The 25,226-nt window shown below is 33.1% G+C and overlaps 1 protein-coding gene across 1 annotated transcript in view; it reads right to left on the bottom strand.

Moving 5' to 3' along the window:
• The window catches only part of LOC110037640 (chromatin assembly factor 1 subunit FAS2), a gene marked incomplete at its 3' end in the record, with an annotated part of 46,270 nt that overhangs the window by 8,264 nt on the left and 12,780 nt on the right, over positions 1-25,226 (bottom strand). Inside the window, 5 exon segments of the mRNA XM_020742339.1 lie at positions 16,572-16,674; positions 16,752-16,966; positions 17,052-17,155; positions 17,227-17,299; positions 17,397-17,423. Of these exon segments, the coding sequence (XP_020597998.1) occupies positions 16,572-16,674; positions 16,752-16,966; positions 17,052-17,155; positions 17,227-17,299; positions 17,397-17,423 (522 nt within the window).

The following is a 25,226-nucleotide window of genomic DNA, read 5'->3' as shown; positions in this document are numbered from 1 at the left end:
TTACTTAATCATTATTAATGATTATAAATAGAAAGTTTATAAAAATTTAAATCTTTCACTAAATAGCGAAGAACTACATATATGTCTTCTATCAATTGTGCATGTAACTGTATCTTAAACTTACTAGAGAAAAAACTGCTGAAAACAACAAAAAAACCTACTACTTAATTAGCATCGAAAATTTTAAACTAATTTTCAACAACTTATCGACGACATATTTAACCTACAGATTAATCCATAGGTTTCTAGTAAATCACTTTCCTGACAGTTTAAATCGTCGGTTCAAAGAAAATTATAAATTAACAGCCTTAAGTCATTAAAAAATTAACGTGTCAGTTCTTCTAGATTACAAACCATTGATTATTTAATATTAATTGATGATATATCCTTTGGTAATTAGGTTATTAATGTCGACGCCCCGTTTTGTTGGAAAGCCGTCGGATATGTTCCTTAATAGTGAACTGACGCCGAAATTCCTCATTTCGCTCCTCCTGGGCGCATTCAAACTTCCGAACACATGGACCCCCCTCCGATCAATTTCTCGCTTTTTTTTTTTTTTTTTTTTTTTTTTTTTTTTTTTTTGTCTAATAGAATTTTTATAACCTCAACAAAGTTAGAAAAGTGAAAGTGTTGTATTCTTGTCATGAGTTTGAATGCTTATAAGGAATTTTATAGTGGATTGGGTTCTTACATTTCTTGGTTGAATTTTAATATTTGCATTAGTTTTGAATTTCCAATTTGCTTGAATTTTAAAACAAAACTTTCATTACAGGATTTTTAAATTTTATGAAAAATGGTTCGAAGTAAGAAGAAATTCAAGTTGGGCAATTGAAAGGATTCCACATGGAGACATAGTGTGTAGCTTGATGTAAGAGGCAATGATAAGACATTACTTGAAGTACAATTATTGTGGCAAGATATTTAAAGGTGTTACAAGGATTATTGAGCGTCTCTTTTGCTCACATAAAAATGTTGCACTTCATTCTAATAGTACATTCAATCTTATACAAAAAAAATCAACAATATCAAAGCATCTGGCACGACAATAATTTGATAGTAGAATTGATGTCGGCTTTTATTATGGAGTGAGTGAGGTGTCAATGATTCCTCGTCATCTTTACAATCAATGTTTGGTAGAGGTGCTAGAGATCCCTTGAATCAGTATATGTTGAATGTAGAGTCATGGAAAGGCAGTTTTAGCTTAGAAGATGTCTCCAGAGCATGTCAGAGAGGCACGCAAATATGTCTGCATGGATGTTGGAAGAAATTTTTATGAGAATCCTATTCTATTCAATGTGACAGCATTTTTTGTTGAACTAATTTTTACTTGTAGTCTTTCTTGTTACTGCTCTCTAAAACTTAAGGTTTCCTTGGTGATTTTTCTTAGATCTTTCCCCCTTATAGTTTGAGTTCCTAAAAGCTTGGAAATGCCCCAAGCAACCTTTTGGCCCTAGAGACTTAGTTCTTCTATTTTGTCTTTCTTTAAGTACTTTACACTCTCTACTTTAATTTCTTTGGGTAAGGCTTTCTTTAGTTCATAAAGAAACCATTAAATCTTATGTTCATTTTGAACTAAAACCATTAAATCTTATGTAACAAGGGTTTATCTTTTAACAAAAGAGAGAATAAAAAAACTCAAAAAGTCAACTAAAATTAAAATCAAATATAAACAAACTCATTAAAACTTCAAAAAAAATAAAATAAAAAACAAAAATAAATTCATCAAAATTTTCATTAAAATAAAAAATTACAATAAAAAATTCCAAAATTGACCAATAAAATGAAAATAAAAATAAAAATTTGAAAAATCTTCAAAATGTCAAAAATCATTCCATAAATAAAATAAAATTCAACAGAAATCACAAACATAATTAAAAAATTGAAAAACAATGAAAATTAAGATTTCAATTGAAAAAAATTCATTAATAATAAAATTAAATTTTACAAAAAAATTAAAAAAATAACCAACAGCCAACTGCACATAATAATTCATTTATAAAATTCAATAAAAAGATAATAAAATTCAATATAAATAATAAAATAAAATTTTCATACAAATTCACTTTCCATTCAAAATAAAATTTTCAAATCCATTACATCCACTCATAACTCTTGACAATTATTTAAAATTTAGTACACTAAACATTCCAATTTTTAAATCACTATCATTTTCAAGATTAAACTAATTTCACTCAAATTTTCACTCACAGACACCATTCTACCCACCAAGCAATCTCAACCCAAAGTCATCCAATTTGAGCCTTCCTATAGGCCAATTCATCACCCAAAATTTTACTTAAGACCACTTGTCAAATCCACCTAAATCTAAGCCTAATCAACTTCTACCCAAGCCAAAATCCAAATTTCAGCCAAGCCATCCTATTGTCAATCTCAAGCCACCTTTCAAATATCTTTTGGCTCTCCTCCAAGCCAATCTTGCTTTGAACTTAAGCCCAGTCCAATCAAGCCTAAATGAGCCATTTTCAAGCCAATTGCCAAGCCTTATTCAAGTCATGGCTAGCGATTTCCAAGTCAACCAGGAACAACCTTTTTGCAGAAATTATTGGTCCAACCACCCTTCCACATGGCCTAAACCTATTGGTCTATCCACTAACCTCCCCAACTGATTTAATAGTCCAAAGAGGTGCACCCAAGCTAGCTTAACCACCTTGAATATTCCAGTGGAAGCTAACCATCTCTCAAAGCACAAATGTATCCTCCCATTGGTGACACACCAAACTTCACCATCCATTTGGCTAAATCCCTTTTGGCCAACCTTTGACCGTGCCACATCATCAAGCCACCAATAATTGATGCACTTGAACAACCTAGACCCCAACTTGAGCTACATGCCTATAAATACTACCTCTCAGGTTTGCTCAACAGGACTTGCAAATACCTTAGCGAAGCTCTGTCAAAATCACTCTTGAACCCTTAGCCTAGCCATCCAATCAACTCCCCATCCTTCCTAGTCCACTCCATTGATTAGCTACGGTTTCACACATCCCTAACCAAGGCCAAGCTTAATTATCCATCCCATAATTCACCAATCCAACCCCATCATTAACTTCAAAGATCATTCAAATCGTTCCCCGATCAAAACTACATCTTCCCGAACCATCTTTTGCCACTCTTGATCAGACCAAGGAGCTCTCGATCATACAAGGAGATTATGCCAAGCTAATTGGAGCTAGAGAGGCCTCAAATGATAGTGCTACATCCATTCAATCAAAACAAAACGCCGTGAATTGAGGTAATTCTTAAATCTTATATCTAAGGCTCGGTAGTTGATCACTTATGAAAGAAATTTTTGAATCACGAGATTTTGTCCCTGTGATCCTCACCATAAGGATGTAGAGATCCTTTCAAGAGGAAAAGATCTAAGGTTTGGTCGTAGAATTGTATGGATCATGTGTATTCTTTTGGATGACTTCCGTTCACCGTTCCCATGGAGACGAGGAACTGATGTCGTCAATTTCCTTCTATTTCAAACAGAGGGTGGAGATCAGAGCAAACGGCAGAACCAGATACAGAGCTTGCATGGAGTTGTAATGATTGGAGGAAAATCAAAAGAGACCGCTAAGCAGAGGTGGCAGCCAACGTAGCCCGTGTTTAAGAAAAAAATTCCTTGATTTCTTAATTAATTAAAGGTCTGTCCGGGGCATTACAGCTGTTTGAAGAAGCAATTGTAAAGTTGTAGAAGAAACTGTTTTTCAAAAGACTATGGTAGCTATTATAATTTTATTTTATTTTCAAAATATCAGAAAGCATCCTTCTGAAAGCCACCACACATTAACAGCCTAGGTTGAAAAAAAATAATTTTCTGCCATAGAAATTTCTAAGAAGTTGTAAGAAAATAGTTTCTCAAACTGAACTGTGATGGCGGTCTAAAAAACAAAACAGACAAAAAGCTGTCACAAACATACCCTATATCTTGAAAAATTAAATAAATAAATAAATAATTCATAATTAAATAAAGAAAAATTAGAAAAATAAAAACAAAATACAATAAACTCAGTTAAACACAAGGAATAAAATAAAAATAATATAAAAAAAGAAAGATAATCAATAATTTTCTATTTCAATTAAAACCAATAAAATATTTAAATATCATTAAAAATAAAAAATAAATCAAAATTTAATAAAAGTGAGCTCACTTGTAGTCTCCTACTCAGGTAAGCTCTCTAATTTTCTGAGGGTAAGAAACCAACATTAAATAAAGAAATTCCAACTTCTCCTAAAACTAGTAATTGATTTGAAAAAAAACTAAAACAAAAAATAAATGTCAGAAAATACAAAACTCAATTGGACTTTCGAGCAAATAATTGAAACGGAGAACTGGTGCAATAAAATGATAGTTCCATTCATTTGAAATCAATAAGATTATCTGGGAAGCAGATGCGTATATCTATAAATTTTTATTTTGCACTTTTAACCATTTGTTTCCAAATTCTAATTAAAATAGAGAATTATGCTTTGAAACGTTGATGCTATGATTAATTGAACACTTGAAATGAATTAGTTGATTACAAAGTTAAAATGCAAGTAAATGTAAATTTGCAAATATTTGAAATGATGAACATTAGTTTTCTACAATTCTTTGAATAGTTTTAATTGATGAAAATGATTGAATAATCATTAAGCTCACAGACTTGAGCATTTCTTGAAAATTGATGAATTCAGCAAGTGAAATTAACAAAGATTTAAGTATCATTTGAATAAAATTTAAGAATTACAAATCTACCTTAATCGTTATTTTGGATATTTGGAAACCTAAATTTGTAAAATTTCATTGAAACTCACCAATAAACACAAAACGATAAAACTCCAGTGAAATTCATAATTAGAAAAGTGAACAAAGTTAAATTCAATTTGAACATTTAACATTAAAACTTATAAAAAATCTGAATTTAACTGATTGTTAATCGACAAAATAATAAAAATCTAAGAGAACTCATAATTAGAAATGTAAAAAAAGTCATTTATAATTTTCCCAAAATTACAAATATATCATTCTCAACTTAATGTTTAAATTTAAATTTTGAACATTAAAATTTGACAAATTTGATTTTAATTAATTAACAATCAATCAAACAATAATAACTCCATGAGTTTTGGAAGTTTAAATGTAATTGAGGGCATATTGTAATTTCCAAAATAGTAAATATGCCCCTTTTACATTTAGACCAGCAAAATGATCTGTTGGCAGTATGCAGGCCATGCAAATATCCAAAATTTCTTCATTTAAATGATGGAACTCATTATAAAGTGATATTTGCACCTTTGGAGATGATATATTACTTTTGACATCATGTTTGATTATTTAAATAATTAAATATTCGAGATTTATTTTATCTTTATTTCATGCCAAAAAAAAAACGAAACCAACATATCGATTTTTTTTTTACTATGATATGATTTGTTATTGGAGCTTAAGGTCAATGTTTGAAAACCCCATGAATGTATGACTTGAAAAAATGAGACGAATTGAGTAATACCGAGAAAAACATAGAAGGGAATAAAAGGACCTAGAGTCAGAAGGAACTTACAATCATGTTTGATGGCTAGTCAGACATAAAGAATAAAACTTTGATTAGAATTCTAATTAATAATTTATAAGACACTACATTTTAAAAACAAAAAGAAACTTCTTACTCGGTTAAGGATCAAGAGTATATTTTTGGATTATTTGAAGTGATAAATGAAATCGAAGAGCATTTTGTGCTCAAATTGTGACAAATATAACAAGTGTTTATAACACTATAGAATAAATTGATGGAGAAGAGAAAATATTTATATTAGACACATTGTGTTGCACATTGCATAAACTTGACATTAGATGCCAAAAAATAAAAATGGCGTGACCAAAGAAAAGAAAAGTATATTCATTTAAAAGTACTATTGGGTGTCGTTTTTAATGTGAAAATTCTCAAAAAAAAGTTATATGTTCTGCTGAAATAAGAATTGCTACAACCCTTTTGACTATGTAGAATATGTTGGAAGCTTGACAACCATTGAAGGTAATGTTCACTTCCACTAATTGGCTTAGCTATGCATGGGTTAAGTTTGAGAGAAAATAAGTAAGAAAATTTATTTTAATAAAAATTTTTGGTCTAGTACAGCATATGCATTAACAACCACAAGTCATTAGTGCATGTCTTGATAATGATGGATGTTGAGAAGTCAACAAAGTTTTATTTACCATGTAATGAACGAAGCCAAGGAGTTAACAACACAACCTAGGATGAGAAAATATCACATAGAAAGATTTGAGATATTATTGATGAAAAATGAGGGTTCCAGCTCCACCGCCATTTACGTGTAGTTGAATATTTCCTCAAACCTCAATTTCAATATGCTGAGAACAAATATATAAATCTTGAGATCAAATTGGGGCTATAGCATTATATGGATAGATTCGTTGCTAAACCAAATAAGAAAGCAATTGTTGATATGCAACTTATTTCACCTAAAAATAAAGATTTCTCTAGACTACAACAAGCAAAAGCTACTATTACAAAACACTCCCCAAGTAAAATTTTTAAAATGTATTATGTTCATTGAAAAAGTATCGAGTATCTAAGCACTATTCTTTTAATTTCTAATTACATAATTTTCTATCAAATATAGTTGCATGGTGGATTTAGTTTGGTCATGGTACTCCAAAGCTCCAACATTTTTCTATTAAGATGCTAAGACTTACATGTTCATCATTTGAATGTGAGCATAATTGGAGCACATATAATCAAGTTTCAGACAAAAAGGAGAAGCTGCCAAACTACTTTAAGGATAATTTTTTAGTGTACATCATGTGCAAAAAATTAAAACGTAGAAGTTTTTTCGAAAAAGAGAGGTTCGAAGAATGATGAGAATCCTCTTTCATGTGAAGATGTGCCATTAGATGATGAGTGGTTTGTAATGAGGATAATGCGGTCACACACAAACCTGAATGTTGGCTTTGTTTATGGTGACAAAAACAAAAGCAACACAACGAACACTAAATAATAAGAGAAAAAGAAATGATAATTTAAAATTTTAAATAATTGACAATTCCTTAAATGTAAATTTTTAATTTTTATTAATATATATCTATATACATACTTCAAAAAAGATGTGCGAAATTTTTCTGTTGCAAAGTCTATCTACTCTAAACTTCACCAATTTGGGGAGTCGTCTTGGGGAAAGTCTACATGGTGCAGGGAGTTATCTCCCTCTTATGTTTTTTTGGGCAGAGTCATTTACACAATTTTGTTCCATATGAATGGTGCAGGGAGTTATCTCCCTCTTATGTTTTTTTTGGGCAGAGTCATTTACACAATTTTGTTCCATATGATGACACTTTAAAATTGAAGGGTTTAAAGTTGGCTTCTCAGTGCTCCTTGTGTAAAATTAACGAGGATTTAGGCACACATTTATTTTTTAATTGTTTTCTTAAAACAGAAGTGTGGGGTGAGTTGGGACATTTGTTGGGGGGCTGGGTTGTGAGTAGGCGGCACGGGTTGGTTGATTGTTGTATTTCTAGAGGGATAAAAGTGGGGAACACTCCTCCTGTTCCATCCTTTCAATGTGATGTGGTTTGTTTGGCTTGCTTGGAACTCGGCTAAATTTGAAGGCATTGTCCCCTCGGTTAAGAGCATTGTTGCTAATATTATGCCTTATTTAAGTAAGGTATTTAGAAGTAAAGCACTTCCCTCCTCTCAGGATTTACATTGTTGTTGATAGACCTAACATATTAAGATGGTTAGCCCCTCCCCATAGTTGGTTGAAAACATAGATGGCTGTTTTAAAAAAGGCCGGCTGCTGTTGGTGGCAAATTCAGAGATCATAAGGCAAAATGTGTGTGCTTTTTCTCTTCTCCTTGCTATGTTAAAAGCCCCTTGGAAACTGATGGGTTGTTTACTGGACATTACTGATAGCAATTAATCAGAGGTGGTGTTTTTTGATTTGCGAGGGTGACTCAAAAGTGGTGGTTGATATATTAGTTGGGGAAACTAAGCCACCAGGGGAGCACTCAAGACTTTGAATAGGATCAGGTTGTTAATTTCTTCGCAGCATCTTTATATTAAATGGTGCCATATTTTTAGAGAGGGAAATAAGCCTGCTTATTATGTAGCTAAAAAAGGACACTTGGGTTTGGAGGTTGCAAGGTTCCCTATAGATAGGCTTCAAGTTGTCTTGGCTAGAGATCTCTTGGATGTTCCCTTTATCAGAGTCTAATTTTATTTTCCTCTCCTTCTTTGGAGATGTTTTTTTTTTGGGGGTTGCTATTGCTCTGGATGTCTGGGTTGTAATGTTTTTCTTTGTTGGAGGTTTGGTTAGTTGACTTGTGACTATTTTTAGTTTGTTTATGCTTTGTTGGTGGCTATTGGTATTGTTTTGGCTTGATGTGACTCACGGTTTATTTTGTTAGAGTGGTTTCTTTTATGGGGGCTTTGTTTCTTGGCTCGTGGACTGTTTGTTGGTGGGCTACTATTCTTTTGCACTCCTCTATGGGTAGATGCTCTGTTGAATTGCTGGTTTATGTTCGCGAACGGCTTTTTTCTGTTTTATGCTTTGTAGGTCTTCATTGTATAGATTGTTGAGGACAGGGCATGCTATCTTTATGGTAGATTGGCCGGCTGGAGTCTAGTGTGGTCATAATGTCCTTATTTGGCTGTGGAGAGAACCTTTGGTTAATAATTTTGGACTCTAATCCTATTTCTCTTTTTGGATTTCAGGTAGATCTCCATTTTAGGGACCTCTTTGCTGCTCGATCGAGGTGATGCTGGGCACTCTCCTTGCTGTATCAGCCTGGAGGTGGAATGTTCTATTATGTTTACTTAGGGGAGTGTCAGTCGTGTTATCCCTGATTCCTCTAGTGCTCTGGGCCTTGGTTGCTCTCTCAGCTCTCAGGAACTTCCCTTTTATTTTCATATTCTGGTGGAGCATTTTAATTGTTCATCATACAATCTCTTTTTAAAAGGCCTCTCTTTTTGGAATTTTCTTACATTTTTGGGCATACATATGTTTATTTTGAGGAATTTTTTTACGTGGGTTGTATAACTGGTAAATGGGACCGGGTGAGAATTTGAACTTTTTGTTTATTATTAGAGGGTCCTTTTTTTTCTATCTATCTTTGTAAGTTTATTTTGATTAATATATTGCCTCCGGGCTTCCCTATACCATATATATATATATATATATATGGCGATTTCAATCGAGAGCTCTGCTAAGGCTTCCGATGGCGATTTCAGTCATAAATGATTCTACCGCTTCAAGGAGAGGACCTCGCATCGTCGACTCTCACTCCGTTGTCTGGAGTCTGCGTCACTGTCTCTCGTCATAGTTTCGTCCATCACAAGCGCTTTCTATGTCTACGCCCGACAGTTAGGTTTTCGACGCTGCTTTCTTCTACTGCGACTGCGTCCGACAGCTCCTCTCTCCGCCTACTCTTTCTATCAGCAACCTCGTTGTAGCTTAACGTTGACAGCTCTTCTTGCTCTGATAGAGCTTCCTTCTTCTTTGGTTGAGCCGGACAAAGTCTCTTTTGCTCACGTTGTGGATAACTCTCAGGTGGAGTCCGCGGTGGTATTCCCCTTAAGCTATAAGAAATTTCGCGCGCCCGCAGATGATTGCCCTTTTGTTAAGAAGGGAAGTAGGAAATGTGGAAAAATAACAATTTTTTTATTTGAATCAGAAATTTCTACATTGACGGAAAAATTCAAGTTTGCTCTTATTGGAAAATTTTAGTGGGGACACCCTCCTATGAATGTTATCAGAAAGAGTGCTGAGCAAGTGGAAAGTGGGACTCATAGATGGGAGACATGTGTTGATCCAACTAACAGTGGCTGAAGACTATACCAGAATTTTCTCCAGGAAATATCTTAATATCGCAGATAAATTAATGAAGTTACTCAATAGGTCTCCTGATTTCAACCCAAATCATGAAACTCACACTGTACTTCTATGATTTATTTTACCTGGTCTCAAGCTGCATTTTTTTCACCATCAGGTTTTCTACTCTTTTGGGATCATCCTTGGGGACCTTTAAAGCTAGATCTATCTACTTTCAACCTAACCAGACCCTCGGTGGCCAAAATAATTGTGGAAATGGATATTGCTTTATTTGATGTTACTGAAGTCTGGCTGGGCATAACCCATAATGGTTATTGGCAACAAATCGTCATGGAGCACAGACCCCCATATTATACCCACTCTAAGATGTTTGGTCATGTCCTTGATAAATGCCACAAGTTTCATCCAAATTTGAAATCTAAGGTTCAAGTGAATAAGGATGGGTCTAACCCCACTGCTCTGGACATTTTAGTTCCACCTGTGGAGGATACTAACAAACAGGAGGTGTCTGTTGCCCCTGAGGATCCCCCATGACACTGTTGTTACTGTTACTGTGAGTGATGTGATGCTGACACCTTCAAACCCCATAGAAAACAATATTGATGAGTACCTACAAATGATAGTGTTCAGACTGATAATCAGAAGAGCTTCGTAGTTCCACTTCTTCAGTAAGTATCCGGTGTAGATGCAACTCATACTTCACATATACTAGAACATATTGCGGGTACTACGGTTGGTATTCCTTTTGCTTCAGTTATACCACCCCATCATACTGATTCTTCAGAAGAGGAATGGCAGGTCTATTCCAGAAGGGAGAAGAAGAATGGAGGCCGACTCCAACTCGGAAACGTATTGGAGAAGAAGAAGAATGGAGGCCGACTCCAGCTCGGAAACGTATTGGAGTCGGAAACGTATTGGAGGATACATTGGTTACTACTGGCAATGGCAATCATCTTACCAGCTTATTAGCTTGGCAAGACCAAATTGGGTCGCTCTCTAGCCACCTGATACTATGTATTTCGGCACTGTTCGATTTTTTATTTAAGTATCTAATGTATTTTTTAATTTTTTCTAGTTTTGGAACCATTTGTGGTTTTTGTGTTGGCAGGGTGTCATGTTTGGGCTCTCTCACACATTCTTTATATATATATGTCATTTATATTCATTATGCAATTTTCAAACTACGAGGCTTACACCTCAAGGCCTACTCCCCGCTTCACGAACAAAAAATGTTGTAATATCCAATAGCATAATTTCAAACATCGATCACATCCCTAAAACAAAGAGAAAATAATAGAAATATTAAAATGATATTCTTATCCTTTAGTTTCAGTCATTTTTTATTATCTTTTTGTTTATTTTTAATTATTTAAAAAAAGAGAGTGGTGGAGAAGCTCTTATATTATGTGTTGATGTTGTCTTTTTGTGTTGTATTGTTTCGTGTTGCGATATTTGCAACGCCTAGGCATTGTAATTGCAACGTTCTAACATTATTGATCATAATATAAGATTATTTTTGCCAGATAATTGCATTCAAACTATTTATGTATTGTTATTAATTGAATTCTTGTTTAATTAACAAATATAATTAAGTTATGCTTTATAAACTTAATTAGCAATAAATTATTAAATAAATAAATAAATTAGTTAACTTAATAATTAATAAAATTTATATTGATTTTAATAATCCTAATTATGTAAACTTCTTCAAAACACTTGATTCACATAATTAACATGAAATAAATCTAATTAATAATTAGGTTACAAAACTAAACAGGTTGTCATTGTAATAACATAATAAAGATGAGTATTAATTACACAACTTGATATGAAAATTTAGTATCAACTTTGGTAGAAATAGAAAAATAGAATGGTGTTTAAAATCATTAATAATACTTAGCCAATAAAATAATCCTCTAAAAAATTGGGTTAAAAATAAAAAATCAAAAGAAAAAGAAATAAGGGCAAGAAAAAATCTTTAGATTAAATACGAATATAAAAAAGTCATGTCATATAATTTATTATATTAGTAATCAAATTTTATTAAATTTAACTTGATAATGTAATATTTAATGGAGAACGTCTTAATTACGATTATTAACATCATTAATATCAAAATTTTATATTAATATTTTAATTAATGATCATTAAAGCCATTTATAATAACTAGAAAACTTAGAGAATTATACTCTGAAAAAAACTAATAAAAATACAAATTTTAAAAATTATTAGTTAATAATTATTCCTGATTACTAATTTTATAATGATAGATTAAATTATCTAAATTTATTATTGAATCATATATAAATTTTGAGATATATGTTATTAAAATAAATCAAATTCATGAATGTATATATGTGATTACTTGTAGACAAATATTTGTTAAGTTTGGAAAAATTTATTGATGAAAATTACATTTAAAATTTCAATTTTTTATACAAGTTTTTTTATAGAAAACCACACAAGTGAAAAATTCAAAAGAAAATAAGAAAATCAAGTACAGCACTGCAATGTTGATCGCTCAACGCCTCAATGTTAATTAAGTTAAATGGGAGCAAATACGTGAGAACATAGTGTCATAATACTATGTTTAGAGCACCACAACTCTAGATGATAAGCGTCATAGTGTTGATGATGAACAAATACATAAAGAGAACTAAGAGCTTAGCAACGCAACACCTATTTTTGACTCCGCAACTCTTAAGGTTGAACATTGTTGTGCTAAAGTTTGAGCACCACAACATTTAAGGACGTCGTAGCTTGAGGAGTACTGTAGTGCTATGAACCTGAAAAATTAAGGTATCAAGACGGAAAACATAACTTCGCAGCGCTGCCAACTATTAATATAACTCCACAATACTATTTCACAATGATTTATGATAAACCTTAAGGGTTTCTATGTGTAATGTTTTGATTTTATGAAAAACAAATCCATATTGTTTTGCTTTACCCAATCCTCATTTATTTATGATTTGTTTAGTCAAATATTAAAATCACATGTTATATAAAGGTACCATAAAAAATATAATAAAACAAATAAAGTAAACCAAACAATTCTTTAAGTTTATAGACATATTACTTGCAGTTGTAATCAAGCTGAGTCGAGCTAAGTATATGGTAGATTGAACTTAGCTAGGTAAAATTATATGTTGTTCATGTTTGGCTCAAGCTTTCACATTTATATTTAAGATTGGCTTATTTAAATTTTTTAGTGATTGAATTTGATATGTTTATGTCAAATGAACGACGATTTAAATGAGTTGATAAATAAGCTAAAAATTCGAATGAGTATTTGAGTTTTCATATAAAATTTTCAACAAAAGATTTTACAGATCTAAATAAAGAGTTATTGAATAAATTTGAATATCTAATCATATTACACAAAAATAAGAAATTACATAAATTATTAATATATTCATAGATGAAGAAAAAAGTTAAATCTATACAGTATTACATAACTAATGTGGATTATATAATTAATACTTAGATATTATGTATTTAGATAATGATTGATTAATTAATTAATTAATATTAAAAATGTGATTGATTAAATATGATGGATAATGATGTCATAATTATTAAAAAGAGTTAACTAATAAATATATATTAATAGATAAATTATAATTAATAATTAATTCTAAAATATTATTGATAAAATAATATATTACTACTAAATATATAATTAAATAAGTTCTAGAAATCAAAGTTTATTCAAATAACATAATATGAGTTATCATCGAGTTTAATATTGAACATTTAACAAGTTAATTATTGTACAGCAAACGAGTTTGTTCATGAACAAAAATAAGCAGGTTATACAATATTAATGTTTAGTTCATTTAAGCTTCGAACTTTTAAAAAATATTTAAGCTTTTTTATTTGCTAACTTTTAATCGAGCTAAGTTCAAATCGTTCATCGAGTGCATTGGTTCATTCACAACCATAATCATACTTTAAGATTTGCAATTGAGAAATATTTTAAAACAATCATTTGAACTAAATAAGAATAAAAAATATACCTAATCAATACAAGTGATAAGCTTTCCTATGTTATCTGAAGACAGAAAACAATACTGCTCTCGATTGACAACAATAGTTGAAATAGCGTTCAATTACAATCACGCATAAGCATCACTTAAGGCAAACAATAGATACAAAGTATTGTCTCTCAATATAAAATCATCAAAGTTAGATTATGTGGCGTAAGTCATAAAAACATTTTCTTAAAAACTTTTTTTTAATAGTTAGATAAAACAAAATTTTCAAAATTTAGTAATTATCTTAGCAAAAATTCTAATTCGTTCATCATGAGAACAATATTCTTTTCATTACTTAATTACTTGAAATGATAGCATAAAATTGTGGTCAACTATATACTCAGTTATTCGAAGAATGTTTCTTAAATACCAAAGCTATCATAGGATCTTGAAGTATGGCAGGTGGTGAGACAACTTCTTTCCGGAGTTAAACCATCAACATTGTTTAAATAAAACTTTAAAAAAATTATAAGGATGAATTAGTAATCAGAGAAGAAGTAGACGATAAGAATAAGAGACTATTTGAAATTAAAGGAAGTTTCTGGTACCATATTAAAAAATATAAAAAAGGAACACTACATTTCCAATTCCAATAAGTGGTATCGCATTTATAGCCTAGGTGTGGGTATATATTAGGAAAAAAAAGCAAGAGAGTAAAATTTGGCCATAATCAACCCAATAAAAAAGGAAAGCTTATGCATGGAAGCATAACTTTTATATAAAAAATCAGGAAATGAATGTAAAAAATAATGCCCTTCCTTATGAGCTAAATGGACAGCACATGAATATATATACCAAGCAAAGTAGCCCTAAAGACAATGGCAGTAGGTGGCCACGGATGAGCTAGCAGAAGGTTGCAGTAGGTTGGATACATATCTCATTGTAAAGGATGTGAATTTACTGCTGATGTTAGAATTGAAGAGTTGATTCAGAAATTCCGCACAAAATAGGCTAAAATAAGGGAAAAACGAAAACAATGGAAGAAAATAATTAAAAAATAAAGCATTCGTAATTAGCTGATAAAGACTGATTAAAAGATCTACAAGTTCATTGGAAGATATTATTAGAAGATAAAACAATACCAAAGTGTGATATGTTTAAGTACCTCGTATCTATTATAATGACATGTGGGCAATGTAGATAAATTTATAAATTTTAGAGCTAAAATTAGATAATTAAAATAAGGAAATGCATCAATAGCATAAAGGGATAAGATGTTAGGGTGGAGACTTAAATATAATTAAATAAAATCAAAATTAGGACATCAACGCTACATAAATCTGAGTAACTGGTGATAAAAAATTTTTGATATCTATGTTAAGCATGAATGGAAGGAGAATTTTAGGATGGATGTATATAAAACTAGAAAGGATTTAGTAAGGATTGATTATATTAGAGAAAACAACAGAGTGAAGTATTAAAATCAATTTAATTGAATAGACTTAATTGGTTTGAACCCGCACAAATAAAGCATACAAAATCTACTAATTAGACAAAAGGATGAAAATGGCTCAGAAGAAAAAAAACAAAGATAAAAATTGCTCAAAATGGTTTGGGAAGCATAGTTTTAGCACCTCAAATATCTCTCCACCATAATCAATTGAAAATAAAAATTCATGCTGCCGGCCCCAAACAGTTGGATAAAGCTAATGCTGATGCTTAAGTTAGTCTGTTAAGGAAAAGATTCTTTGAGAGGAAAGAAATGATTATGTAGGTATAAATACCTCTAAGTATATAAATACTAGCTAATAGTGCATGTAGATGACTTGTACCATAGGAAAAATATTTCGTGAAGAATTTTCTAAATGTAGGTGATAAAAATAAAAATAAAATGACTTTCTCATAGTTATACCTTTCTTGAAATGATAGCATCGGCAAAAACATCACCAAGCCCAACAAAAGGTCAGAGAAAATCTTCATTAAGGATATAACATGCTCTGAAGTTAACAAATTGTGTAAAATCAATAGAAATATATTGTTATATGGTAGAAAGTATTATAATGGTATGCACAACAAGGAAATTCAACAATTGATGACTTACGTAGCATATACTGCATTATGACATAATATTTTTTATGAAATAAAAAAAAAATGGAAGTTCATTTTTTTCCATTACTTCAACAAGTACTCAAGCATTAGGGTTCAAAAGGGATTGTTCATGTAAATCCTTATATGATTTCATGCGAACCATTTCTTCCAAAAAAAAATTCAAAATTTTAAACAGAATATTTATGTTTAGCAAGATGAGAATGCTTCATGCGCTTCAAGGTTTACATTGTACTATTAATATCCGTTTTCTTTCTTGATTAGGTTCAGTTCACCAAATTTCAAAGCTTAAGAAAAACTGAAGAATAAAAATATACCAAGCTAACGCACGGCAATAGCTGAAATCAGTACAACTTTCAGTGTAACAGAGCTTCAAATACACTCAGCACATACATGAAAACTTCTAAATTAAATAAACTTCTAAATTACAAAAAAAAAGCTAAATTAAGAACTTCTAAAAAATTAATACACACACACACACACACACACACAGATAGCTTCAAATACGTTCAGCACATTTATGAAGACTTGCTTTTTTATTTATATTACAAAAAAAAGCTAATTTAAGAACTTCTAATATATGTGTGTGTGTGTGCGCGCGCGCGCGCGCGCATGCATGAAACAACCAAAAAAGCAAATTGAATAAACTTATACCTGCTGGAACTAGTAAAAATGACCCATCAGGAGACCACGACAATCTCCTAAAAAAGGAATTCAGTGTTTCATCATGAAATAAATGAGTTTTTGCCTGCGGAGGCTGAATAGAAAAAAAATGAATACTTATTCGGTGCTGCTGCAAAATTTGTTAAATAAGAATTAGTAAAATCAACATACCATAGAATCATCCATGTTTTGTACCTCCAACTTCGTCAGAACATATTGAGACACAAAATTAATATTCTCATAGCCCTTTTGCTTAGTTTGAGGTTTGTTTACATAGATCCGGCATGTTCTATCTGAACTAAGAGAAGCAACGTAGCAACCTAATGGATCCCAAGAAACACCCTGAACATAATGCAAATGAGCATCTAAAATCTGATGGACAGAACCTGCCAACAAATGATAGAATTTTACCATGTAAACTATAGCTGTTTTTTAGCCATCCCACTTTTAACTAGTAATTCACCCACAGACCTTTATTGACATCCCATATTATGCTAGAATTGTCAACAGACCCGGAAATAAGGTATCCACCATCAGGGGACCACTGAAGATCAAGAACATCCTTGCGGTGAAATCTGTTCGAAAAGTTTCACAGTAATTTCATGATATAGCACTGAAATATTAGCCAACATCCAGGACTGCTTACAATAATGTCTTAAAAACTTTCCAAGCCAACCCATCATCTGCTGAGTGCAACTTCCATATAACCAGCTCTCCACCTGCACATATATAAATAATCACTGCCCAGGCCAGCAAATTGAAAAATTGGTGACAATTGGGTTTAGTTCAGCCATGAAATTGAATAAAAGAACATACCATCAGCACCAGATGCAAGAAATTTTCCTACAAAGAAGAGAGAATTTTTATCAAACTTTTCAAGACAAGCAAATAATAAACAAAAATTTTGGAAACATCAGTTATCAAAGTGATATTTTGATGCCCAATACTCCATTAAACATCACATCATACAATATATCTATCAAATCCTTCCATTTCATTTAGAACAAAACAGCACGTCATCCACAGCATCCAATTTGTATATTACAGCATATTTATAGTCAAGATTCAATTCTATAATAATCATACTGGCTTTCTCCATATTTGAACCATATTTGTAACATCAAACATGGTTATTATTCAATGAGGAAAAGTGAACAGGTTACAGGAAAACCCCGATGAACTGAAGCAAATGTACTGCTTACATGGTATAGCGCACTCTTGCAATTATTTAGAAGAAAGAGTAAGTTCATGAACTCAAAAAAACTTCCTGAGATAATTTGACTATAGCCCTTGAAGTTGTTGGAATATTCTTCGAAGCAACAAAAAATCAATAAATTTTCTTTCATTGTATAAAGGAAAGAAGTTATCCAACAAGCTCAAAAGTTCGTTATAGAAAACTCCATTATCTTCTCAGTCAATGCAATTTTCAGCCTTTTGAAGACAAGGATTTACAAAATAATAATAATAATAATTATAATAATAACAAAAATTTTAATGCCTCACGAGCAAGAAACAGAAGATATCATGTAAGTCCCTCGACAACAATAATCAGGTTACCTTCTTTTGTTGATGCTAAGTGCTTGCTGTCTACTATGTCACTTCAAATGGTTTATAATAAAATCACACTTCCTATATCAACGGGTTTCTAGAGCAGCTGTGAAGGGATAATATATTAGATTTCAAACTAACTTAAATCTGTATTAACATCGTTAATATTATAAGCAGGGCAAACCGAGACCTGGCCACTACCATGTTTCTCATTATAAGTACAGGGCAAATCTTTAACAATTATAAAAAGTATGGTTAGTTTGTAAGTAACAGACTGAGAAGCTGAAAGTTCAGAATAAAATAATAAAAAAAAGCTTCAAAACTTTAAGTGGTTTTCAAGATTACTACTGTGATCAAGAAAAATGTAACACAGAAACAGCAGATCGCATGTGAACAAAAGCAAGCAGTCAGAATCACGTGCAGACCATGTGGTGATGGTTTTCTATTAAAAATAAACCCAAATTTAAAATTTGAATAAAAAATTTTTGCATAGAAGTTTAGGCATATGCACAAGATATTTGAACTAGTAGATGCATCAACATACTCATTATATTCATTCGAATAATCAAGATTGCCTACCAAAGTGTTCATATCAACATGCATGTATAGCACATACATTCTTATCAAATCAAATGCTTCTAAACTTCTTTCGGGTGTCAAAAGAAAATCAGAACTTCAGGTGAAAGCTTTTAATTTAAGAATTATCTTTTTCAAAGATCAATGTAACTTCTTCGGAGTGTCAACAGAAAATCAGAACTTCAGCTGAAGACTTCTAATTTCATCATTTCCTATATTCAAACAAATCGATCTAAACTTCTTTGGAGAGTAAACAGAAAATCAGAACTTCAGGTGAAAACTTTTAATTTCATCATTTTCTTTTTTCAAACAGATCAATAATTTTACTACTAAGAAGGCAAGTAGATCCTTGCATGCTAAACCATATTCATACTCTTCCAGAGAACCCCTGCTAGGCACACCAAGCCCAAGCCACCTCTTCCTTAACTGAGCGATCAAATTTTAAATTTATTACCTGCATCCTAGCCACCATATGAGAATAGATAAGGATGTCAGCAGTACCTGATCAGCTATCACAGTATTGGAATTGATCAATTTAAATTTATTGTTCTGATTGTTAAGATTAGTTCGCCATCCCTATTTATCAACTATGTCGTAAGAATATTGAAGCAAGTCGCATCCTCCTTTCCATTTCAAGTTACTTCTGTCCGTACATAATATCAGTGGTCATTTATAATTCAACTAAAAAGTAACAGAATGAGCAGTGCCTTCTTGTAGCAGTGCCAGAAAGCATTGCTTGTTTATTGGCACGTTCTATTGACAACATGCTGAAGAAATGCACCTTCAAAAAAATTGGAGAAGAAAGTGTGGAATCATTTCAGGAAAATAACATTTACATATTTACAACTAGACAAGCTTCGCAGAAGAGGCAGCAATCCTAAACAATAATTTAAAACCAACTTCAAACAACATAACAAAAAATCCAAAGTTTGTTTTATATCCAAGGAATAAAAATTTCATGTGTTATGAAGAACATAATCTAATAACTAGCCCATGACACTAAATTAGGTTCCTTTGCAGAGACTTTCCAACATAATTATTTTGTTTAACTTAAAAAAAAAACAAAAGGCATACATTAAAAATTTGTCCATAAAATGTGTCTAGCTGCAGGAAAAATTTTACAATGTGTGGGTATCTATTTGCAACTTATCTTAAGGAACTTCTGAACTGACAATGTGTGGGTATCTATTTGCAACTTATCTTAAGGAACTTCTGAACTGACGTTCAACAAGAGAAAGATCACTGAAGCCTTGGCCTAACCTATTCCGAATTCCTAGCCAAAAATCGTGAAGCATGAAGACACTGGAATATGAAACAATAACTTTAAGGGAATATAAAGCAATAAAAAATTCAAATGGACAAAGATTGAAAATTGGATCTGAGAGATTTCATGCCAAGAATCAAGAAATATAAAGGGCGCAAAATTTTGCATGGTAACCTGGGTAGTCTGCTGTCTTTGATAGGATAAACTTGCTTAAGAAGTGGGAAACAAAAAGTTTTTTAACCATCATGAAGGACAGTTGCATCCAACCATGTGCTATATGGCAGTGTCATCCTAGCTTTGTTTCCTCATGGGAAGGGTAAAGCCCGTTCATCTCTTCTCATGCAGTAAGTACGACTTCCTCTAATTATTTAGGGGAAGTTTGCTTCACTAGAATCCTAGAATCCAATAAAATTGTGAAGTCAAATTTCCCTACTTTTTGTGCAAAAAAACAAGAAAGGTGGGATCCACTTTCTACACTATTGGAAAAAAAAATATATAGCACTAAAAATAACTTCAGCCTACATATTAAATGAAACTTCATTATGACCATTGCAAAGTTTAATAGCACATAACGAGAAAGCATTTGTGGTAGAAAACATTAGGCGGAGAATTTGAATGGATCTAACCCTGTTTAGGAGATGGAACTATGGGTGGATAAACAAAAAACCTTTTAGAGTGATCAGGGTGGAGAGGAACTGAAGTGTCTAGAGGATAAGTGGAGGTCGTAGAGAGCCCAAATGCAAACAGCCAGGGGAGGTAGAGAGCTTGGGAATGAGTACTTTAGGATATTGTGGAGAGCAATGAAGGTGAAGTGGAGGTTGGGATGATCGTCGGGGGGTGTGAGCACTAGTAAAGAGATAAAAAGAAAGAAATCAGTTTAAGAAAAGGAAGATAGCCGAAAGCTCTTCCAAGTTGGAAGAAACTTGCAAGGAAAGTTGGTGGATAAGGGTTTGGTGAGGTCTAAGGAAGGAGAAAAAGAACACACTAAATGCGACAAATTAGTACAACTTTCACAAAATAAGTCGAGAGATTTGGCCACCAAGTCAATCGGATGGAGATTTGCTAAAAGTAAATTCCAAATCCATCCAATCAACAACAATCCATAGTATTATGGTTCAAACGACAACAACATCAAAATCTTTATCCAACTAAGTGGGGTTGGCTACATGAATCCTTCTTCTCCATTGAGTCCTATTTAGTGCCATATTTTCATTTAATTCTAATAAATTAAGATTATTTTTTATACAATAAGTCCAAGTCATCCTAAGTCTACCTCTGTCTTTCTTAACATGCGTCAAATCTAAAACATCTACTCTTCTAATCGAATCATAAGATGGTCGACATTTAATGTGACCAAACCATCTAAGATGACTCTCCCTAATTTTGTCCGTCACAGAAGCTACACCAACCCTATCACGGATATAATCATTTCGCAATTTGTCTCTAATTGTAAAGCCACTCATCCACCTAATCATTCTCGTCTCGGCAAAACTTAACTTAGTTTTATGCTTCTCTTTTAAAGGCCAAGATTCAGCGCCACAGAGCCTTGCAGGTGTCACCACCATCTTATAAAATTTTCCTCAGTTTAAGCGGTACTTTTCTATACAAACGTAATATTTCCCTCAATTTAGAATACATGTTCAAAACACTTAGAATTGCTTGGCCAGCAATTTTTTTATATGGAGAAGTTTGTTTTGGAACATGGGTGAAATGGCATGGTTGGTCCTTATTTCCACAAGATGTAGCTGAACATGGCACCTTGGATCGTGGGAAAAGTTTTGGAACTCCCTTGGCATGCCTCCTTTATGTGGGGAGCAATTGAGTGTTCACCAAAATAGCCAGACAATGCAATCAAGTCAACCTTCAAGTGGTTAGCCCTTCACATTTGCTCAGAATGTTGATACTTTGGATTTGCTTGCTCCTTTTGATGATAAAATCAACCAATTGTCGAGTCCAAAAAAAACATCAACCTTTACATCCAAATATATAAAGAAAGATGAAAATTAACAAGTGTACACAAAAGTTGTCTTAAAATATGATCAAACTGAGAATACATCAAATTATACATTATCAATTAACATAAGACCACTTTCTAAGCTATTCCATGGACTTTGCAATGTGTCTATGCTGTATTGTATCAAAAAATAAACCAAAAATAATAAATAAATAACTCTTCTCTACCAAGTTTAAGTCAATGCAATAGTATGTCAATTCAAAAAAATGTTTGCCAAAATCCTCCTTGGCAAACCACATCTCATCTGATGGTAGTTGAATTTACAATTTAATGAGGAATATATTGCCCACTAGTGTTTGATGGTACCCACTAATGATAATTTACTCCAACTTCAAAAGTTTTGGATAAATATTGCCTGAACTTGATTTCTTGGTTCACCTACAAGAGGATTAGATTCAAATGCTCTATGTTGTATATTTTCTTCAATTGATCAATAATCTTCAAAACTAAAGACTATTTATGTGCATGTCAAATGAAAGTTCTAGGAAAAATGCATTCCGCAAAATTTTTCACAAGATTTTAAATTAGCAGTATTCTCTAAGTTGAAGTTTATCATACTTGGAGGGAATCTTTTGGGCCAAATATATATCATAACATAATCACCTTCATATTACTCATTCAAATTTATCTAGATTTGTAGATTTAGAATAGTAAGAGTTACCTCACTCAATTCGTTTTCTTATATCATAATGTAGGTTGGTAAAATCCTTGGCAAAAGCTAATACATAATCTAAAAATTGCACGAGGGAATATCAAAAGTATAAATGGGCTCTTTTGGGTTATAGTCATAGTCTATCTCAAAGTGGGTCTTCATAAGTGTTTTGAGGATGGCATCATTACATGCAAACTCTAAAATAGCCAAGTGCAATCCATAATTCTCTAAGCTCTTTCTAACTAAGCGTCAAAGTAGGTTCCACATTGATATATTGATTAGCTTTGTCTGCCCATCAATTTGCGGGTAAAATGCTGATGAAAACTTAAGTTTAAAGCTTAATTATTTTTATAATATTTCCTAAATAGATTAAATGAATTCAACATTCATATCTGATATACTGGTATTACGCATATCATATAGTCTGACTATCTTCATAAAATATATTATTGTATGTGAGAAGAATCAACAGTTTTACTAAGAATGATCAACAAAAATATTGGTAAGCCCTAAGTGCCTTAGGCAGTCCTGATACAAACCCCATATATAAAAATTCTATCAAAGCCTATTTGATACAATAAAGCTATGTAGCACTCCACCTTTGCTAAGTGAGTCTTTACCTACGGATATGTATAACAAGATGATATAATCCTCTCAACATCAACAGCAATAGCAGCAAGAATGTGGCATTGACACCAATGGTAGAGAAATAAGGAGTTGAGACTCGGAGGTATTCCTAGATGTATTCACTGGCGTGGCTGAAGAAGGAAAATTGGGTCAGCATCAACCGAAGATGCTTGGTAGAGTTTTCGATCGGAGGCCAACTGTAGGACCAAGTGTGGCGTGACATCGTCCCTATGAATGTCTATCATCTTCTTTTGAGAAGAACATGGCAATTTGACTGGATGACTAAGCATGATGGATTCATGAACACATATTCCTTCACCAAGGATAAGAAGCGCATCATTCTACTTCCTTCGAAGGAGCATGAGATCACAGTAGCCCTCACTAGCAAAGCAACATCAGTGGAACCCGTTTTAGTGATAACCTAGGACAAGAGGGTTGAGATACACGCTTTTTACACGTGACATATACGGCAGAGGATCACAGTCGACACCGTACCACCAGCTCCACCAACGAGCGAGAGGGTTTAGGGTAATCTCACATAACAACAAAATAAATCGTTCATGGATTACTTTAGGAAGATTCAGTAGTACATTTGGGACAGTCCCAGAAGATTGGACTGAAGTAGATGTTTGCTCGTAAATTGGGGAAGACCCTCATATACCTCGAGAGACAGTGTAGTCGCCATTGGAATCAAGGTACGGCAGATGACGAAATGAAACCTTTGACCTATGAAGTCGAAGCTGTCCCAACCTCGGGAGACTGATGCAAGGCTAGGACCAGTCGGTTTAGCCGGCTGGCAAGGGAATAGGTTCAACCAGTTCCTAAGAGACTGGGCGAGATATCAAAGAGAAGAGATTACTACTCCCCACTTCGATTTCTTTCCTTTCGTGAGTCCCGCCTGGAGCGAGCGGCACTTGAGAGGATCAAGTGTCGCCTACCCTTCTCCTCCTTCCTTCTCTGTTATTTCCTGTTTAGAGTTTATTTATATGCTTGTTAGTAAGAGTTAGGGTTAGTTTTTGGTTGTGTTGCTCTCAAATTTCTTGTGTGGAGTCTTTTTTTTCTTTTTTTTAGGGTTGTATCTGAGGAGATGGTAGTGCTAGGATTTTATCCTACTTCGACGTGGTGATATCCCGTTTTAGTGATAACCTAGGACAAGAGGATTGAGATACACGTTTCAGACATACAAAATATAAGACAGAGGGCATTTCAAGGTCTCACGGTCGACACCGTACCACCAGCTCCACCAATGAGCGAGAGGGCTTAGGCTAATCTCATAGAACAACAGACTAAATCGTTCGTGGGTTACTTTAAGAAGATTCAGTAGTACATGTGAGGCACAAAGTCCCAGAAGATCGGACTAAAGTGGATGTTTGCTCATAAGTTGGGGAAGACCCTCATATACCTCGAGAGAGTGTAGTCGCCATTGGAATCAAGGTACGGCTGATGACGAAATGAAAGCTTCAACCTATGAAGTTGAAGCTCCCCCAACCCCGGGAGACTAACGTAAGGCTAGGGCCAGTCAGTTTAGTCGGTCGGCAAGGGAATAGGTTCAATCGGTTCCTAAGAGGCTAGGAGGGAAATCAAAGAGGAGATATTGTCGCTCCCCACTTCGATTTCTTTCATTTCGTGAGTTCCGCTCGAGCGAGCGGCACTTGGGAGGAGCAACAAATCAAGTGTCGCCTACCCTTCTCCTCCTTCCTTCTCTGTTATTTCCTGTTTAGAGTTTATTTATATGCTTGTTAGTGAGAGTTAGGGTTAGTTTTTGGTTGTGTTGCTTTCAGATTTCCTATGTGGGGTCTTTTTTTTTTCCTTTTTGTAGGGTTGTATCTGAGAAGATAGTGATGCTACGACTGTATCCTACCCTGACGTGGTGATATCTTCCCTAACCCTTCTCCTCCACTCTCCTTAATAGTCGGTCATTTCAATCCCCCACCTCCCCGCCCCCATCCTTTCCTGCAGCATATT

The sequence above is a fragment of the Phalaenopsis equestris genome, unplaced genomic scaffold (genome assembly GCF_001263595.1).
Source record: "Phalaenopsis equestris unplaced genomic scaffold, ASM126359v1 Scaffold222511, whole genome shotgun sequence".
Taxonomy (NCBI): domain Eukaryota; kingdom Viridiplantae; phylum Streptophyta; class Magnoliopsida; order Asparagales; family Orchidaceae; genus Phalaenopsis; species Phalaenopsis equestris.
Note: the sequence above shows the minus strand (reverse complement) of the source record. Positions and strands in the feature narration are given on the sequence as shown.